Raw genomic sequence first — 21,532 nt, forward strand, 5'->3', positions numbered from 1 at the left:
CAGTACTACAGCGTTTTATACTCAAACTCAAATTGAGCTAAAAGAGTCAATTCAAAATGCATGGGGTCAACTAACTATTCAAAACATTTGAAAATCAAATGGATCATTGGAAAAAAATCGATAAGACTAAACACCTATTAGCATCGGTCAAACTGTTAGCACATCCCGATTGAGAATTAATCCTTAGTTGTGATGCTTCACCATATGGTGTTGGTCCTTGCACATATCATGAACAAGGGTCAGGAACAACCCTGTGAGTGCTTCAGCCAGGGATATTCATTGAGCATTGACTCTATCTGCTTACAATAACAAACTATGTTACCAACCTGGTAGACAAATGCAAATTGTGACCCTCTAAGTAGACTTCCACTGTCTGACACTCAAGTCGATGTGTATATTGTACCCCATGAAGTCAATGAGTTATTCTTCACATTTGATCACTCAATGGTCAGCTCAAGAGAAATTGGGCGAGAAACACAGAAAGATCCTTTACTCTTTTGACATTGTAAAAAAGGGTAGGCCATGTGAGTGAGGAGGATACTCAAGTAAAACCATTATTCAATCGAAGTCATGAATTAAGTTGTGATAGACAATGTTTATTATGGGGAAATAGAATTGTAAATCCATTCAAATTTAGAAAAGAAGTGTTAGAGATGTTCCATGAGCTTTGCCGTTCTTAAATTTGGTGGCCATAGTTAGACAAAGACATTAAACTATTTGTAAGACAATGTACCGACTGTCAAAAGTTTCAAAATAATCCACCAAAAGTACCACTCAAAATATGGACATTATCTGATGGACATTGAACCACACTGCATTTCAACTTCGCAGGGCCGCTTATGGGACACATGTTTTTAGTTAATGTGGATGGATTTTAAAAATGGATTGAGGTAAAAATCATGTCCAATATCAATGCTGATAATTCCATCCTTCAGTTCAGAGACGTACTTTGGATTGCCCGAGTCAATTGTTACTGATAATGGTCCTACTTTTACCTGTGAAAAATTCCAAACCTTTCTCAAATGCAATGGAATGAACATGTCACTTCCTCACCATTCCATCCACTAATGGCGTAGCAGAAAAAGCCGTCCAAACATTTAAAAATTCCATGAAAAGAATGGGTCACAAGGGCTCAATCCAAAAGAAAGTTTTGAGATTTCTCACTAAATACAGGGTTACTCCCCACACATCAATGGGTGAGACACCTTCAGAATTGTTGTTGGGAAGAAAATAAAAAATGTATTTACATCTATTGTTTCCAAATTTTTATGACACACTGTAGAAGGTCACAAATAAAAACAAGAACATTATTATAATGCCAATACCAAATGTAAATCCGTTGTAGAATTATTCTGTTCATGGTGATCCTTGGATCCTGGTGTTGTTGAACAAAACAGGATCTGTATCTTGGAATATCCAGACCGAGAATCATGGTATTGTCTGATGACATGCAAAGCAATTGAGGCTGCAATGTCCAGTTCAAGATGCAAATAAACCTCCATTCAAGGATCTGAATGCAAGCAATGATATGAACTGTTCACCTTCCCAAGACCAAGGGGAAGGAAAGCGATACCAGTTTACCAGAAGATATAAATGGATGTAGAAAAAAAGATGTCAACAAATGATATTACTTAAGATGATTCCCAATTGCAACCAAGAAAATCTAATCATTTATGAAAAGCACCAGTCAAATTGAACTTGTAATCCTATCATTATTGTTGATGCATTCATTAATTGATTCATCAATTCACTGACTGATTGATTTATTAATTCACTGATTGGTCAATGACTAATTTTTGTTTGAAGGTCAAAAGATTGGCTATATTATTCATATTCATCATGCGTGTCATTTTCAATGTTATGTTTAGTCGTAAGGACGGTTATTGTGAGGTGCATAATTGTCATCAGTGAACATCCAATTTCTTTCTCGTTTGTTTCTACAATCTGTAATGTACGCTGTTTCTTCCACTTAGTATTAGTTTTGGTATACTATCGTAAGAAAAGCTGATTACCCGAATTCCTACTTTAACTTTAATTTTAAGATTAATTCACCTGACAGAGATTTTCTTAACTTAGGGAGGAGGAATGTAATACAGTAAAATTACTTTACACCGAAAGAAGCTAAATCGAAAAATACCTTAAACGCAAAGAATTTAATAAATTGTACGAGTTTCTTCATTATCTTTGTACTAATTCTCACTATGAACCGAAATACTTCTAAGCAGGACTTTCTTTAAACCGAAAAAAACTTGAGAGCACCTCCCCTTTTTCTCTTTCTATTTTTCTTCAAAAATTCGGCAAAGAGCCTTAGTATAAGATGAGGGTAAGGGGTGGGGTGCAATCACTGCACTAGGGCTTGGCCATCACCACAATCGCACAGACTGGAAAAGGAAGACAACGGGTGACTGGCAGGCAAAAATGAGGAATGAGGGGGAGGTGGGGGTGTAGAATCACGCAGGCGAGATGGTCTCGCTCGTGTGTTGATGCTTTGGATTTTCAACACGACACTAAGTGGGGTGGGTGCAGACAACTTACCATTGACATGCCATTTCATTTCCACTTTGTTTTAATTGTTTGTGTGTGTGTGGGGGGGGGGGGGGGTGTATGTAGTTAGGGTTTTGAACCTAATGGCAATTCAACAGAAGAGGGGTGTGTAGTAGTAAACAGCTTAGCATTGACACGCCTTTTCATTTCACTTCACCTCTGAGTCGCTACGCATCATTCATTGTCAATTATCGCACAAGACCTTCGATCTTATTTTAGCTTTACATTTTTTAAAAAGATGTTTAAAAGAAAGCACTGTGCACATTGGAGTTTTAAAAAAAAATGAAGTCCATGAAAACAAAAGTTGAGCAAGACGGAGATATGTAAAAACATGGCATCCCGAACTCAACTCTTTCAACACTTTGATTAGAAAAACAAACCCCCAAAAAATATTTTTAAAACACACAAAAACAAAATAATAATAAGGAAAAGAAAAACAAAATAAAAAAAAAAAAAAAAAAAACAAAGCAAAAAATGAATAAATAAATAAATGGTTACTAAGACAACTTTTATTTAAGGGGAAACAACCAATGATACGATTGAATAAGCAATTGAATAGTACCACCCTTGAAAAACATCGCAAAACGGGTACTTGCTTTAAACCAAAATGTCTTTAAACCGAAATGGTTTAGAAGGTCCCCAGAATTTCGGTTTAGAGTAATTCTACTGTATATCCAAGTTACTTATAATATGTCATGAGACAATTGTGTGTTATTAGACTGCTGTAACCTCTCTAACGTGAAGAGTTTGAGAGTAGTCTTTAGCCGGTTACTGTTACTGTTATTACAATAGCAAATAATTCTATCTTATAAGCATTGTTTGTTTGATTTTACCTTAAAAAATTTTTTTAAAAAGGATAGTAATACATTTTGAAACAAGATAGTAATACATACACCAGTTTCTAGCAGTTTGTTGTCAGCACTGAGTAATCCAAGGAAATAATCCATCCAAGTCTTCATGTTATCCTCAAAATGCTCCGGCAAATCCTGTCATATGAAATTATAAAATTAAATATTCTATTGCAAAATTTATCAGAGGAAAAGGATTATTAAAAAAACAAAAACAAAATTTTAAAAAAAAGAAAAGAAAGGAAAACAGAAAAAAAGCAAACAGCAAAGAAACCATCAAAACTCGAAAGTACAGTATTAATAAAGAATATTCATATGATTTACGGTGACAGTATGGAAAATGTTAGAACACCATACAACAAAAGTGAAAGTGTCAAATTAAATTGCATTTTCTGTCAATTATCAAAATGACTTATGATTCTTTCTCAGACGATAATGATATACATAGACATTTTCCAAGAGAGGATGTCATTACCTGAAAATTCAGACTGTAGAAAATCTTGCAAATCAAAAGAATACTGCTGAAAATGACTTTCAGAGCCTTTGGATCACTTGCATGTTTGGAGGCTAAATCCATGGTTGCCTTGAAATAAGAAGTAGTAATAAATATTTAATATTTTCCAACATCCAAAATCCATTATCTATTTGTATCATATAAGACGCAACTGAAAAGTTGTGCCTCTTATGCAATCTTTTCTTTCCTTTATTGAAATGATGTCATCAAATTGTGTCTAATACATCACCTTTGAAATTGCCAAGCGCTAGGCACTTCCTTTGTCAAATCCATGAGCAATTTGCCAAAACGTTATCTATAGTTATGGATGAATGTCAGCGAAAAGTTGTTTTTGTTTGTTTTTAATGGATTTACGGAGCTTGCAACACATTTAGGTTATATCAGCGCCAGTAAAAAGGAAGAAAATGGGATAGTAAAAAGTTCTAGAAATACAATTAAAGCACCCAAGAGAAAGTAAGACAAAGGGGAACTGGGAACAGATGTAGATTCCAAGAGCATACCACCAATGTACTTAGTTTGAGATCACCTATAAGTCTCATCCGGACACAAGCACAAAATCCAATATAGAGGAATACACTCAAATGCTTACATTATACATTCAAAATAACAAATATAATAATACATAACAGAGAGATGATTTACAAGGAAAAAAATATCTCCCACAACAATAATTATGCATTTGACTGTTTCCCTCCCAGCCAGGACAAAACCAAGTAATCTCATTCCAAGACAAAGACAGAAAGCATGTTGGAAAATAGATATAGGGGGATAGAGGACACAGAATGTACCTCAATGCCCACTATAGGAGGTCAGGAAACCCACCCAGTGTAAGCGAAAATGTCACAACATAAATAAGGAAATAATTTTGAAACAAGAGTGTGGTTACTGTGGTTCTTAGTGCTGAAGGGAACATCATCACCAAAAAACATCCAGATAATGCTTTTTTTTAGTTGTTTGAAAATGTCTATGGTGATGTTTCTGTATACGTGTGAGCACCCAAGAAAAGGTAAGACAAAGGGGAATTGGTTCAAATAAGAAACAGGTGTTGGTTCAAATAATAAACAGGTGTAGATTCCAAGAGCATGCTATCAAAGTACTTAGTTTGAGATCACTAAAAGTCTCATCCAGACACAAGCACTGGTCCCCACGAAGAGGAATACATGCAAATGTTTTTTACAAATCATATACAGTAGAATTACTTTAAACCAAAATTTTGGGGACCCTCTATACCATTTCCGTTTAAAGACATTTTTGTTTAAAGCAAGTTCCCGTTTTGCGATGTTTTTCAAGGGTAGTAACCATTATCATCTAGAGATGTTAATCGTAGTAACTATTTAAGGAATTTGCTCATTTTATCGTATCATGGGTTTCCGCCTTAAATGGAGTTGTTGAATCAATGCCGTCTTTTAACCTTTTAAAAACCTTTTTTAAACCCCCCCCCCCCCCCCCACACACCCACCCACCCAGCCCCATATTGTCGTGTTGAAAATCCAAAGCATCAACACACGAGCGAGATTCTACACCCCAACTCCCCCTCTTTCCTCATTTTTCGCCTGCCAGTCACCCGTTGTCTTCCTTTTCCAGTCTGTGTGATTGACCAAGTTCAGTGATTGAAGTGTTTGCCTACCCCCACCCCCACCCCACCACTCACCTTCATCTTATAGGTACTTCCGCTCTTTGTTTATTATCGCCGGGCATTATTATGTGTGGCCACCTTCCCGAATTTTTGAAGAAAAATAGAGAGAGAAAAGGGAAGGTGCTCTCAAGTTGTTTCGGTTTAAAGAAAGTCCTGCTTAGAAGTATTTCGGTTCATCGTAAGAATTAGTACAAAGATAATGAAGAAACTAGTACATTTTATTAAAATCTTTGCGGTTTAAAGGTATTTTTCGGTTTAAAGTAATTTTACTGTATAATATAAAGAAAACACAATACAGTGCATAACTGAGAAATGATTTACAAGTAAATAAAGATATCATCTCCCAAAACTACACATTTGACTGTTTCCCTCTCAGCCAGGGCATCTGGCCAGGACCAGGACAAAACCAAGTAATCTCATTCCAAGACAAAGAAAGAAAGCAAGTTGGAAAACAGATATAGGGGGATAGAAGATGCAGTAAGTCCCTCTCTGCCCACTATGGGAGGTCAGGAACCCCACCCAGAAGTGGTCAAGATGAATCTCACTGTGGCTGACCAATCACCGTGACAGATGCTCGCCCAGCATCAGGTGAGAGTAGATGAAATGATTTTTAAAAACATGTTGCATTAAATATTGCAGAAGTTGTTGGGATTTCTTTGGAGAGGTACAAAACCTCATTAGTGATGATTTAGGCTATCAAAAAATGGTGTGCGCATTGGGTCGCTCGTATGTGATGCCTTAAATGAAAGCCAACAGAGGTAAGATCTCTCAATAACTTTCCAGAATGAAGGTGATGGGTTTCTTCACTGTTTTTTTTACTGAGGACGGGGGAACATCATTATGACCCAAGAAACAAAAGACAACCCATGGAATTTCGACAAAAGGATTTGCCTCGTCCCAGAAAGTTAAAAATTGCCCTCTTGGATGGTAAAGAGTTCTTAACCACTTTCTGGGACTACAGGCTTCATTATTCCGCATTATACCAGACACTAATGCTATTATCCATGACCCTACACAGTCAGATGATTCAGGATGCAATGGTTTGACTCAGATAGATGCAATGGTTTTACTCAGATTTCAAGAGCATCTGCCTCATCCTCACTATAATAGTGTCATATGACTTCTATCTTTCCCAAAAATTCAAAGAAAACTTTAACACTGACAATGAGGATGCTGGGATATGGGATTAAATGTCTAAGCATTTGAAACTCAAGTAACTATAAAATATGCATGTTTTGAGTTATAACAGCTTTTAATTCCTAAATATGCATGTAATTTCGATACTTATATTTACCTTGAACAAGTCTGTGAGGGCTGCAGCAAAATTATCAAGAACAAATTTAATTTCTTCCCAGAGTTCTTGTGACTTGAATTCATGACGATATCTATATATATTTAAAAAAAAAAAAATTAAAAATAAATAAAAAGGAACCAGTCAAGTACCGAGTAAATAGAATCGAAAAGGAAGAGGGGAGAGGAGATTTAACAGAAATACGTAAAGTATTTACATCGGTGACTACTTACATAACACAGTGGTATAAAGTCAAGAGTATACTATTAAAATGACACACATTTGAGTATTGTGTAGTGACTCTGACACCGTGACACTTTTGGGATAAATGTGAAAATCATCACTTGAGTTACCAAATGCATTTAGCATTTTTCTCTTTAAAGTGCTCAATATATTTATTCCAAGTATTTTAACTGCATAAAATAAAATAATTATTTAAATCACACTCAGTTATATACAGTCTCCTCTTTTTTTAAAGAAATATTTCCGAGCCTTACATTAATACTTTCTTCAAAGTCTTTATTCTTTATTTCTTTATCTTGTTCTGTAAACACTCCTTAGAATCTCTCCCAGGACTTATTTTTCACACTAATTTCTACTACCTCAAATAGATTTTATACAAGCAATGAAATCAAGATTTTATTCAAAGATATACTACAGTACAAAACACAAATAATAATTATTTATCTAAACTTATTTTTCTTCCATAACAATTAGGAAAGCAACTGTTTTTGTAGCTAAACTTTTATCAAATCTAAAATGCCTTCTCACGAGCTTCCATCTTTAATAGGGTTTAAAACTATTGAAGATCTAAATAAAACAATTCACGAATGGTGGAAGCTCTTTCAAGCATTCTTTGTTTTTTTGGTAATGGAATCTTGGCTCTACTTAGTATAAATAGATATAACATTGCCGTGTTAGATAGAAATGGAATTGAATGATTTTTCACTAACTCAATATCCTAAAACAAAATAAATTTACATATTAAAAATGCAGATTACATCATAATGCGTATCTAAGGCAAAATGCAGGACCAAACAGCTCATTAAGCACACCTTTTAAAAATGGAGTGGGCTGTTCTCAATACACCATTTATCACATAAAAGTCTCCAGTCTGAAATTTACTGATCATCTCTGCAAGAAGACCCGGCCATTTTTTTGGAAAGTCCTCTCTTCCAATTATACTAATTGCATCACTGAGCTGTGGAAAGAGAGAGAGAGAGAGAGAGAAAAAAGAAGAAATTCCCAGCGATTTTATCATATGATCATAAAGATCTGAAAATGAGTGTATGAAACATGCAGATTACAATTCTACAATCTAATTCCGTCATTCAATTTCAATGTTGTATGTGTGTATGCATATGTTTATATTATCGCTACATATGATCATAGAATGTGAAGGCAATAGAATGAGTTTTAAACTTATAAAATAAAGAAAAACTTGTCTTCTTGCGAAACCCATAGCAACTAGAATGACATAACATAAACTGAAATGAGATATCATTTTGTATCAGGGACTTGCATGTATGTAATGTCTGTATGTTATATATGTGTGCATATATTTAAATGCCAATTTGTAGATACAATGTGTTTGTATGTGTGAGTGGTGCATATGTGTGTTTGTATCTGCTCACGTGAATGTTACCTTTGTTTTTTCAAATTTGTTTGGTCAAGGTTAACCTCACATGAATTGCCATTTGTTGTACAATAAAGATTATCATTATATTAGTAAACTTTTGAATCCTTGAAAATATTTGACAAAATAAAGCAGCATTGAGAAATAATCCAGTCAACATACTAAAAACGATTCAATAGTTTTTAGTTTCAGATTGTATTCAAAGGCGAAAAAGTGTCTCTGGTATTTGATTTAACCTAAACCTTAAGACAAATGACTGACTATGTCATTGGCTGAACCTCACAAAACTTACCATCTTTCCCTTTGAATAAAAAAATAAAAAAATACCTGTTTTTGCACTTGTTCAGGACTCTTCAACATAAGACCAACAATATATTGTTTAATTGCATCTCTATCTTCTTTATGAATTTTATCTTGTAGTCCCTCATCCTGATAAAAAAATAATCGAAGAATGAAAATGTTAAAAACAAAAACAAAAAATAAAAATCACATTATTTCAATATTTTCAGCGAATAAATTAAAAATAAGGACGTTGATCAAAAAGAGAGTCCATATATTGATTTAAGAGCACAGTAACAACCAGTAAGTGGGACAAAATTCTTATATATTTATAAAACGAACATTTCTTCAGGAAAATGCAGGTGTATAAGATGAACATTTGTTGTATAAAATACAGGATATTTCATTATAATTTTAATCAAAACGAGAATTACTTCAACAGCTCATACATTTAATTTTAGGAGAGATCCATGATGGGCACATTAGGCCCGTTATAACCCCCCCCCCCCTCCCATATAATATGTAATGTGTGTTTAGTTGTATCCACTAGCTGCCTCTTAAGTAAGCAGTACTGTCCAAATTAAAAAATAACAAGATCAACGATGTACCCATCTACAACACCTCACTTCGGTTTTTATAAAGACAAACAACACTTTTACCAAGATAATAAAAACAACTCAATATTAGGCTCTTACAATTCTCCAGTTCCTTTTCACATAATTCTTAAATGTAATGGCAGCGGAAACTCTGACATGAATGTCTACATCTGCTTTATCCATCAAGTGTAGCAAGAGTAATGGATAGTTCTTGTTTGCTTCCACCGACTCGAGGAATCTTTCAGCTGAAAAAGATGAGCAATAACACTACCAACACCATAAACTAACTTTTTTTTCAAAAACAAAAACAAATAATAAAGATATTTGGGGCAAATGGAATCAAAATAAGAATAGTCGTCATTGTCAAAACAATTTTATTCCAAAAATAATATTGCAATCTTATCTTATAATTACAAAAATAATGTTGCAATTTTTTAAACATTGATAAATTTATGTATCTATTCTAAAGTCCAATAATTTTCACTTAAACCCCAATAAATCTCATGAAAAGAGCCATTTCATGAATAAAATAAAGTCAGGCATTTCAATTCATATAATCTTAAAGTTAAAGGCTTTCATTTTAATTACCATTTTTTCTTATATCAGGATCTGGTGACAAAGTCTGTTGAAGATAACCAGCCATTGCTTCCATGTTTTGAGGTGTGACTTCCATCCTGAATGTCTTTCTATATATGTTACAATTATAAATGCCTTCCACTGGCCACAACTTGAGTATGTGACACTGTCTGAAAGGAAGTTAAAAGAAAGAAAATTAAATATATTTTTCTAATGACTCTTAATATAATAGGAAGTGGGGATGATCATAAGAACTGACCAGTCTGGGCAAAAGTTGAGGTTTACTTAACTTATCAATCAGGAAGGACCCTCATATAATCTGGACATTATTTTGCATTAGGACTTTCTGTATTTGTCTTTAATTTCGAAAATTTATAGTGTTGTTTAGTCAATGTATTTATATGATATGAATTATTTTTGTCTACTAAATATTTAGTTGGTAGTTTTGATTTATGCCATTTCTTTCAGATTTTATCCATTGTTGTTTGCTTTCTTCATGTCTGCATTATACCATGGGGCTTGAGTTCGTATTTTTACCGTCCTCGTTCTTTCAAGGACATGTTGGTTCATGGTGTCGAGTATTGCGACGTTGAGTATGTCTGTGTCCATGGTCTGTTGTTTCTTTATCGAATGAGTTAGATCTTCCCTTAGAAGTTCCATGTAGATGTTCTTAAAATCATGCGGGGTAATCTGCATCTTTACAGGGCGGTTTGTTGTTACGTAGATGGAGAAGAATAAAAGATGATGGTCAGATACTAATTTATTTATATTGTTGACAGGAGATAAAAATTGGAAACCTTCATCTGTAATGACATAGTCGATGGTGTGGCCATGGTCATTCGTTGGTGCGGTTACGAGCTGAACTAGCTAGTTCACAATCTGTTAATAAGTCACGAAAAGTTTATGATTCGTTATTGTTTCCATTAAAATCACCAACGTAAATGTTGTTTTTGGTATTAATTAGGCTGTCATTATTCACAGACATGTCTGCCAATAATGAAAATCGGTTATTCCCAGACACCTGACTGGGAATAACCAATTTTCGTTATTGGCAGACACATTAACAAGTTGCAGAAAGATTTTATGCAACATGCCAAACTAAGAAAAAGCAAATATTCTGAAAAAAATGCCAGTCGTCATTTGTGTCCCAAAACAGTTAATATCAAGTGATATTTAACACAAAATGAAATTGTAAATATAGTGATCAAACGTCAAATCCAGCTTTTAAAATTTTTTAAAAAGAAAATGGATCAATGAAATTTCTTTTGTCACTTTGAACTGAAAACATCAAACTGGAAATTCGCCTTTTTTTTCAACCAGCAAGATAGTTGTTAATCATCAAATATGTTCATAGTCCACCTACCATTAACATTTTCACTACCTATCTACCTGTTAATTTTATTGATCATCTTTTGTTTCTATAATTTGTTCGTTCTGACCACAATTTTGGGGATATTGATGATGACCGGGAATTTGTTTATTTCGCGGACGAATTCCTAAGCCTAAGCCAAGGTGTTGTTCGCCCCAAAGCCCAAAACCAACAACACCTGTATTTTTCTGTTTGCTTTTTAACTATTTATTCTTTTTAGAATGTGACAATTTGCAAGAAAGGTACTAAAAGAGAGAGAGAGAGAGAGAGAGAGAGAGAGAGAGAGAGAGAGAGAGAGAGAGAGAGAGAGAGAGAGAGAGAGAGAGAGAGATTATTTTTTTTCAAAGAGTTGGGGGGGGGGGGACATTTATAATTTGCAACGCTCTGTTAAAAAAAAAAGGGAATAAAAAATAAAAAGTGGCGGAACAAGGATTCGAACCCACAACGTCTATTCTGACAAGTCTCCCAAGGCAGACGACTTAACCTTTCGGCCATGACACCCACATGAAAGTCGATGCTTATTGTGTTGTGGTAACATATTATTATCCATCGACTGATTTATTGGTAGATTTTATGTTTTTATTGATATTTTATTAGCTTTACTTATTTCTATGAGCATTTCGAAACATTCCATATTCCGGAATGTGGATAATTGTTTAAAAAAGAGGGGAGTTTCAAAAAAATGTCTAGAGAATAAGAAACTTCCGTATTCCCAGACACCTGTCTGGGAATAACCAATTTTCGTTATTGGCAGACCCTGTCTGGGAATAATCACAGCGCGTATTAATTATTAATTGACCGGTTAATTTTAATAAAAATAAAATCTCTAAAAATTCCATAAAATCGTTGCATGACGAATCGAGGAGAGTCGATGTGCAAAACAATTACTTTTCTTCTATTTCTATATATCAGTTCCACGGTCTAAGTGAGACTATTCAGACTCGAGTCCGAATGGCCACTTCGTTAAATTTAGTCTGCTGCAGAAATCAGAACCAAGTTTACACTCTTTCGCTTACTCACTCTTCTTATATTATTTATCATGATGATGGAGAGACTCCAACGCCAACGAATGTCAGCAGTGTGGAAGCAAAAAAACTGTTTAGTTCTTCTTTCGAGTAAATGAAAATGGAAAGACTTATGATCTTACCTGAGTTTACGGATGAATCAAAGAGGATAAGTATTTAAATTGGGACGTAAAATATTCTAAAGTGATTTCACGAAGTGCGGCAGTTCTTTTCAAAACGACGAGCATGAGTTCCGTCGATAGGGGAGTTTACTTTGAAAAGAAAGGAACGAAAATTATGGGTGTCGACATAAAGGGGTAGTCACTCTTATTTGCTCATTCTATTTTCTAAGAACTTGGGAACCCCTTGATCATGTGAATAAAATAAACGAGTATTTTCATATTTAATGAAAAAAACAAACAAAACATATAAGGTAATGCTTATTCATCGTATTGCCACTCATAGTGATTGAGCGACATCAAGTATAAAATTTGTACCGTTTAAAATGTATCTGAACCTATGGATATCTTCTAGCGTAAAAAACTTGTGACTACGACCACGGCAGTGGGCGGCTCCCTTTACTTTTACTTTTAGATACATTTATCTTATCTAACTTTTATTTATGTTTTTTTTTTTTAAATCATGAATTATCCTTTTTCTGCTCTGGTTTGCATTTTCTCAGACCCAACCTAGGGAGTTTTTCCACAAGATCCTAGCAGGAATTAGTGGCAGTGTGTTGGGATGGTTGCAAGATTTTCTGCTGGGAATAAGTATCTATTACTATTAGTGATCAATGGTGAAGCATCAGGGTGGAAACCAGTTCTATCGGGGACCCCTCAGGGTAGTGTCTTGGGCCCAGTTTTATTTACATGCTATGTAAACGACATGCCCGAAGCAGTAAACTCCTTCATAAAAATGTTTGCAGACGACGCCAAAGTTTTTTCATCTGTAATTAATGCCAAAGACGCTGGCCGACTGCAGGATGACCTAGACACACTTCAGTTGTGGTCTAAAAAATGGCAACTCCGTTTCAATGCAAACAATTGCAAGGTTATGCACCTAGGAAACAACAACAGCCAATATGTCTACAGGATGAAGGATAGTAAGGGAGCTGAAATCAAATTTGAAAGTAATTTATGTGAAAAAGACCTTGGTGTATATGTGGACCCCAAATTGAATTTTAGCCAGCACTGTGAAAAGACTGTTAACAAAGCAAATAAAAGATCTTTCGACTATATAGACAAACCCATATTAACCACTCTTTTTAAAGGTCTAATACGATCACACTTGGAATATGGAAACTGTATGGTCACCCATCAATAAATCAGATGCTTTACTAATTGAAAATGTCCAACGTCGAGCCATCAAACTTGTTCCCGAAATTTCAAACCTCAGCTACGAAGATAGACTCAGAGCATTAGACCTCCCTAGCCTCATGTACAGAAGACTAAGAGGAGATCTAATTGAAACTTATAAATTGACCAACGGTCTCTACAAAGTAAACGTAGATGAGTACCTCACATTTAACAAGGACAAAAGAACAAGAGGCCACTGCTATAAACTTGCCAAACAAAATTGCCGTTTAAACATCCGAAAAAATTTCTTTAGTCACCGAATTGTTGAGACATGGAATAGCCTGCCTGAAAAAATAGTTATAGTGCCAAGCATAAACAGCTTTAAAAGCCAAATTGACAGTTTCCTGCAGGATCTAAAATACAGCATCAATTTCCCATTGAAGCCAGCCTTTCGACCTCCACAAGTTGGTGGAGACCGATCCAAAGACCATCAACGGGCCACCGGCCCTCTATGATGAACTCATACTCATACTCATACTCAGTGAAGGGCAAAAGTCCCTTGGGCCATTCCTTGCAAGCGGACTAAATTTTTAAAAATTGGGAACCACACCCCTTCTTATTTTCCTCAAACTTGGCTCAATTGAAGATCCATATGAGATATTAAGAAAACCAATTTTTCAGTTCAGAATATGGATATTTGTATTTTTTACGATTTTTTGAAATTTTGTCTCAAAACGTGTCAAAATCAAATTTGCTCGTGGGTCCATTTTTGAGAGTCTATAACTATGACTTTATTATTAGGGAGTGGCTATAATAAATTAAAATAGTTCCACAGAATGCCTTTAAAATGCAAAAACACACAAACATGATTAACCCCATTATTTGCTCTGTTCTACTTATTACAGGAAGTATAATGGCTGACTTTTTAGCTGAGAACAATCAATGTGGTCAAAATATCCTGCGACTGGTTTCAAGAGGAAATGCTATAATTGCAGAATTGTTGCGTCTAGCTGGTTTTGTTCCCCCTGTGTTCCGACTGGAATCTAGAGCTGATCAACTGAAGTATGGAGACATATTGGCAGATTTCAGCTACTTCAATAGTGCTGAATACTTTGACAATAAAATTGAGTCTAAAGTTGTGAGTGCAGTAATATAATCTTTAAAATTGATTTCAATTTTTATTGTGTGTTTGTGTGTGTGTGTGTGTGTGTGTGTGTGTGTGTGTGTGTGTGTGTGTGTGTTTCTTTTTTTATATTGTTTATGTCTTTTTCTTAACATTATAACTACCTGATTCCCTCATTTTTGTTTGCATTCTCTCTGAGATCCCAAAACAGTTTTCTTCAAGAATGGAAATTAAGGTAGAAAAGAAAAATTTAATATTAATTCACACTTGATATACGGAACAGTGTTGAGCGGGTGATCTTTTAGTACTCTACCTGCACTGTGGTCAAGAGGTTTTTCACTCCATCAATAACCTGACCACTGCAATGGGTTATATCCCCTGATACATAACAGATTTGTTACCGATATCTGTTTAATTTACAATCACTTTTGCACAACCACAGTCGATTTTACCAATATAAACAAATTAGCAACGCTTTGAAAAGATTTTGAAGTTTATGTTGTACCAAACATTGTTTTTGAGATATTTTGTATGTGTATATGTGTATGTGTGTGTGTGTGTGTGTGTGTGTGTGTGTGTGTGTGTGTGTGTGTGTGTGTGTGTGAGAGGTGAAGTTTGCATATTTCATTAATGAAGGGCGAAAGACATTCATTTTAACTGTAAAAGTCACTCTGTTGTCTCCATAGTCTCATTTATGCATGATTGACCTTGTGCTGTTTCCATACTAATACATAACAGGGCTGCTGATGTTGACCTGTTGCTGTTCTTTATTCATTTTGCGGTTTTCAAAAAAGTTGAGCAAACATTGCAATCACTAACTGATTTATTTTTATTGTATTCTGCTGGTTGGGGTTCCTGACCTCCCACATTGGGCAGGGAGGTACATACTGTGTCTTCTCTCCCCTTTTGTCTGTTTTCTAACATGCTTTCTCTCTTTGTCTTGGAATGAGATTACTTGGTTTTGTCCTGGCCCTGGCCAGATACCCTGGCTGGGAGGGAAACAGTCAAATGTATAGTTAGCTTGATGATATTATTTTCCTTGTAAATCATCTCTCTGTTATGCACTGTATTATGTTTTGTTTATGCATTATATATAATTGGTAAACGTTTGAGTGTATTCCTCTTAGTAGGGACCTGTGCTTGTGTCTGGATGAGACTTTTAGTGATCTCAAACTAAGTACACTGATAGTGTGCTCTTGGAATCTACATCTGTTCCCTATTTGAACCAATTCCCCTTTGTCTGCCTTATTCTTGGATGCTTTAATTGTAAATCTAGAACTTTTTACTATCCTATTTTCTTCCTTTTTACTGGCGCTGATATGACCTTAATGTGTTGCAAGCACCGTAAAACCTTTAAAAACAAACAAAACAAACAAACATGACTAGTTGTTATTTTCAATGCTTTCCCCCATCTTTGTTTTTAATAGAGTTATCTCTGTCTGAAAAAAATTGAAATATCGCCTAACAGGTATCATGTCCCATTCTACATGCTACATATTGCTGTTTGTCAGGGATATTTCTAAAGCACTTTGAGCATTATTTTTTTAAAAGATTTAAAGTTCAATAGTGCGTACTGTCATGACAGTTGTAGCACATAGTTTTTAAATATGTTTTAACATCGCATTATTAATTTCCACATTAAAGGTGAGATTAATATTTTGAGATTCTTTTTCTTTTCTTTTGTGTTTCAAGCCTACACAGTTCATTCAAATATTTATCATGAATTTCTGGAGTATGCTCCATGGCTAGATGAACTTTTAAATTTGTTGTCTCCCAGATGGAATATTAGCAACTTATAGTCCAATTATAAAAGATTCTATTTGTAGAAGAATAAATGTTGTTTTATAATTTTGATTGAAGAATTCATTTATCTTTTTAAAAAATTAATGCATTGTGAATTATAGAAAAACAGTCTATTTAAGATTTAAATATCATGATCATTATAAAAAGCATTGGCATAAAATACATACGAATAGAAATGCGAAATATTGATGAATATCACAAAGCAACTAAATTTGGGTTTAAGCTCATTGCGAAGACATAACAAAAAGATGAAAGTGAGCATAAATCAAACGGTATCACCGATATCACTTTAAATGAATTCACTAGGGGATTCCTTATAATTTGGCAGACGTGACCCTGGTGTCACTGATTTTACGACAAAATTATATAAGATATTTTCAACTCAATCGGACTAATGATTTTACAAAAGGATAGCTGTAAATTATTAAACACGTCTGCTGATTAAATTAAATTATACTTTTATTTTAAAAGATAAAGAAAATGTAAAATAATGAAAGTGAAAGTTTTGACAAACAAAACGTACCTATTCAGTAACATATAAAGACAATACAATACACACAAACAAATCTTGTCTTGTTGTCGTCTTGAGTTTGCTCCTCTGTAATCTTGACACAGCATTGCTCTGATTTTCGTGAAGATGTGTAGTGTGGACACTACTTCACTATATACCGATCACGACCCAACAAGTATTGAGAACAACCATGCTTCTCAAATTTGTTTTATGTATAGGACTTATCACTATCCATTTGGATCTCAATTGTTAACAGACACCTTTTTACTATCACACTCTTTTATTGAGATGTGATATTATGACATATTATGTCGCTTTTTAATTCGTCACTGACCGACCAGCTTTTGATATTTTATAACACAGCGTTTGGTCTCCTGTGTTATATTTGTTTTATTCTGTACCGGCCTGTATAACACAGTTTCAGCCTTCCCTGTGTTATACTTTTATTGGGACATATAGTAACAGATTTGCCTTCTCTGTACTATGATTTGGTCACATGTTCACGGACTTACACAGTACAGTAACCTGCACTATGCCTTGCTGTCTTCCAGCCCCGAACATACTTCACACAATCAACCCTGCATCATGTGAAGGATAGCAAGTGACGTTTTGAGGCCTGCCATGGGTTTATATAACCATGGTGAGTAGTATTCATATGACGACTCAGAGGCGTTGTCATCACAAGATAGCATAGCAACAGGTTTGAAAAATAACAACTCATGGTTGCCTAAAGCTAATTTACCATTGAGACTTAAGGTCGTTCTACAGTAGCATGACACCTGGGTCAATCTTGTGTTATCACTTTGACTAAGTTACTGCTCAGGCGATATTTTTAGTTTCTGTGGGAAAGACGGGAAGGTGAAGTAGGGAGATAACATCTCTCTCTCTCTCTCTCTCTCTCTCTCTCTCTCTCTCTCTCTCTCTCTCTCTCTCTCTCTTTTCTCTCTCTCTTTCTCTTTCTCTCTCTCTCTCTCTCTCTCTCTCTCTCTCTCTCTCTCTCTATATATATATATATATATATATATATATATATATATATATATATTATTATTAATTATTATTATTATTATTATTATTATTATTATTATTATTATTATTATTATTATTATTATTATTATATTATTATTATTATTATTATTATTATTATTATTATTATTATTATTATTATTTTATCATCATCATCATCATCATCATCATCATCATCATCATCATCATCATCATCATCATTATTATTTATTTTCCATTCCAGGAATTGCAAGATTTGGATGAAGAATTTAGAGAAAACAATTTGGAAATCCTCACAAGATTTTATCAAGCATTCGCTAGTGTTCACAAATACGTCACAGACTTAAACAGGTGATTATTGAATTTTGAATCAAATATCATAATTTGTGTTGTAAATCCGCCTCATATATGAAAATTAATATTTTTTTACTTCAAATTTTTCTATAAGATTATTGGATACAGTTTTTTAAACTTTTGATTAGTCCTTTCAGCTTAAAGCAGTCTCGGTCCAATCAAACTTCTAAATAGGAAAGACCATGTCACAATTTTTAAACTATAATCGAAACTTAATTGCCTAAAACATCACATACACAAGATTTTGCTAGAATGAATACATTATTTTGTGTTCAATTCTACTTTTGCCAAATAGAGGTAATTAAATGATTATTTTCAAACCACCATATTTCATTTGAAGTGATGTATATATGATTATTTTTGATGCCATTGTAAATAGAATTATGATTTTCTTTAAAATGGTATATAATTTTATTTCCCTTAATGCATTTTTTTTCCATGAAGAGCATATCAAAAGTGTAACACTGCCTTTGATCACTACTGTATACAATAAATAATTCTAAAGTTAATAATTGGATTATTTCAGAAAATTTGTTGGCACATTATTTAATGTATTTTCTAACCTCATTCCAAATTTAATTATTCTCTTCAAATTTTAACTGCTCGTATACAAGGAGTTACTTTTGGTCAGTGATTCGACTGTGCATGAAGCAGGTGCCTCAACTTTAAAGTCTCAAAACTTAGTTTTTATACTCTCCTTACTTCAAATGTTCATCTCGACAATGAGTGATCAGAATTTTATAAATTTGGTAGCAAATTTTCAGACATAAATTCAAATTTAAAAAAACAACAACAGCTGCTTAACACTGTTTTGAGCTGGTGGTTCTTGAGTTTGCAAGGGAAACCAATCGTCCTATTGTATTACTTATGTATATATATATATATATATGTCTTATTGATATAGTTAGATAATTTACTATTTTTCCACAGTTAGATCAGTAAGACTAGAATTATATTTTCGGCCTTATATTTTAAGATTTCTGGAGGATCTTGAAGAAGGTGTTTATATTCAGCAGACCATTGAAAGTGTCCTTTTGAACGAAGATGGGAAACAGCTTATGGTAAGTCAATTTCATTTTAGTTTTTGAAATTGTTTGCCAGGTTGATGATATAATGTACAAGATGTCCAGAAAGTCATTCCCTGATTTAAATCTTATTATTCTAAAACCATTGTAGATATTTTCATCTCGTTTTCACTGTCTTCTAAGGATAAGTCATACATTTATGCCCATTGGTCATCGATCTTCATTACAGCACCAAATTCAGCAAAATGAACACAAACCTAGAAGACCTCATTTTTCTCTCCTTCCATTTCGGAATCACAACAGTGCAACAAAATTCTCTTTGTGTAATGTGATTGCATGAAACGAAATCGTCAAAAGTAGCTCAACATCTTTTCATAGCCAGTTTGGCAGATCATTACAGGACATGAAAATAATATTTAGAAAAACAAACACAGTAACGGGTATTCTAAATTTGTTGAGACACAAGGTTCATGTTTGGATTTGGCAGTTGCACAAAAGAGTTATAGGCAATGATTGCTGTAAATGTCTCTTCAGATATGTTAGAATTTTATGCTGCATCCCACATTCAAAATATCAAAAGATAATTTTTCAGTAAGACGGCACTCCTCCTTCTTGGAGACAGACCGTTCGCGAATTTCTAAATGACACATTTTCAGACAGATGGATTGGGAGAGATGAACTAGATTGCTTGGCTGCCTGGGTCATCGGACATTTCTTGGTATGACCTTTTCCTATGGGGCTACATCCTTTTAGGTGTAAGTCAAGATCAAATCTCTCGTCTTCAAGTCATTCAGAACAAATTAATTCTAAGAGAAGCTCATACGGCCTACTCCCTCCCAATTTTCTACAAGCTGCACTGGCTGCCAATCAGGGAACGGTTGACTTAGAAAATCCACATGATATGCTTTAAATGTTTAAATAATGAAGCCCCTATCCACTTTAAAAAACCTATTATATCTTTATACACCTTCCAGATTACTGAGATCATCATCTGATAAAACTAAACTTTTAGTTCCTCTTTTTAAATACAATTGTTTTTGGCGGGCAATCCGTTTCTATCATAGGACTATGTGTATGGAATTCTATTCCTAGAACCATCTGGGAACAACCAACTATTAATTCTTTTAAATTGAAACTAAAACATTTCCTTTTCATGTCTGCCTATTTTTATGAACTTACTCTTGAGTATCATTTTGAACAAATTATGTTCCAGACCAGAGAGTACAACATTGATGTCATGAGCATAAATGAATAATTGCTGTAATACTATAGAGACACTGCCATAGGATGCTGCTAGTACAGATGATGAATGATAGTGTTTTTCATTTTAACCAATTATTAGTAATTTATTATAAAGTGGTTATAAGGAGGACAAAAATAATCTACAATGCAGTAATTGTGATGAACATTTATTTTCAATTTCAATCATATATGGGTCCTAACAACTCAGTTGGCAGATCACTCACCTCACACGCAGAACTCTAGTTTCAGTGAAAAATATTCTCTTATTGCTCTTTCCACCAGGAATGACTGAGTTGATTAATACATATTAGATTTGGTGGAAAGTACATTGCTGTAGACCACTATCCTACCCAGAGAGTAGCATAGCTTTATGGGCATTATGGCATTAAAGGATCACCTTTTTTTGTTTTCAACAGTGTGAGGCTCTTTTCTTGTATGGTGTAATGTTGCTGATCATTGATACCCGCATGGATGGTATAGTCAGAGAAAGAATACTGGTTTCATATTACAGATATAGGTATGTTGTTCATTGAGAGGTGAATATAAAGGGTTTTTCATTGCTGTCAGGTACAGATTTTGTTACACAATTCATTGTGTCACCTGTTTTCTGAGCTGATCAAAAGAGTGTCATGTTCTGGTTCTTAGAGCTTAAGGGCTAATATGCTTCATGTCACTTAGATCAGATATTGGATTAACAATATGCAGCAGTCCGACTTTTTAAAAAATCAGACAGTCCTAAGGGGATCGATGTTGTGTTTATGAATGAAGAATAATGTTTTTAAAGTTTATGGAAGGTATTTAAGGTTTATATTGATTCGTCAGCTTATTTTAACAAAACACCAACTTTAAATATTTTAATATTATCTTATGTGATGCTCTTT

At 34.2% G+C, this 21,532-nt stretch overlaps 2 protein-coding genes across 3 annotated transcripts in view; one reads left to right on the forward strand and one right to left on the reverse strand.

Moving 5' to 3' along the window:
* LOC144978667 (exportin-2-like) overlaps positions 1–12,610 on the reverse strand; it is a 53,392-nt gene extending 40,782 nt beyond the window's left edge. Inside the window, exons 1-8 of the mRNA XM_078925015.1 lie at positions 12,437–12,610; positions 9,933–10,090; positions 9,444–9,589; positions 8,797–8,898; positions 7,889–8,034; positions 6,837–6,927; positions 3,868–3,975; positions 3,438–3,530 (exon numbers count right to left, since the gene is read on the reverse strand). Coding sequence (XP_078781141.1) covers positions 3,438–3,530; positions 3,868–3,975; positions 6,837–6,927; positions 7,889–8,034; positions 8,797–8,898; positions 9,444–9,589; positions 9,933–10,017 — 771 coding nt within the window. The 5' untranslated portion in view covers positions 10,018–10,090; positions 12,437–12,610. The remainder of the gene's footprint in view (positions 1–3,437; positions 3,531–3,867; positions 3,976–6,836; positions 6,928–7,888; positions 8,035–8,796; positions 8,899–9,443; positions 9,590–9,932; positions 10,091–12,436) is intronic.
* The window catches only part of LOC144978662 (WASH complex subunit 5-like), a 64,448-nt gene continuing 55,480 nt past the window's right edge, over positions 12,565–21,532 (forward strand). The window contains exons 1-5 of one of the 2 annotated variants that reach the window (XM_078925001.1): positions 12,565–12,726; positions 14,494–14,726; positions 18,275–18,381; positions 19,361–19,445; positions 21,068–21,168. In XM_078925001.1, the coding sequence (XP_078781127.1) occupies positions 14,502–14,726; positions 18,275–18,381; positions 19,361–19,445; positions 21,068–21,168 (518 nt within the window). In that variant the 5' untranslated portion in view covers positions 12,565–12,726; positions 14,494–14,501. The remainder of the gene's footprint in view (positions 12,727–14,493; positions 14,727–18,274; positions 18,382–19,360; positions 19,446–21,067; positions 21,169–21,532) is intronic. The other variant, XM_078924991.1, reaches the window with a different exon arrangement.

The sequence above is a fragment of the Berghia stephanieae genome, chromosome 1 (genome assembly GCF_034508935.2).
Source record: "Berghia stephanieae isolate SIO BIC M18660-M18661 chromosome 1, UCSD_Bste_1.3, whole genome shotgun sequence".
Taxonomy (NCBI): Eukaryota; Metazoa; Mollusca; class Gastropoda; order Nudibranchia; family Aeolidiidae; genus Berghia; species Berghia stephanieae.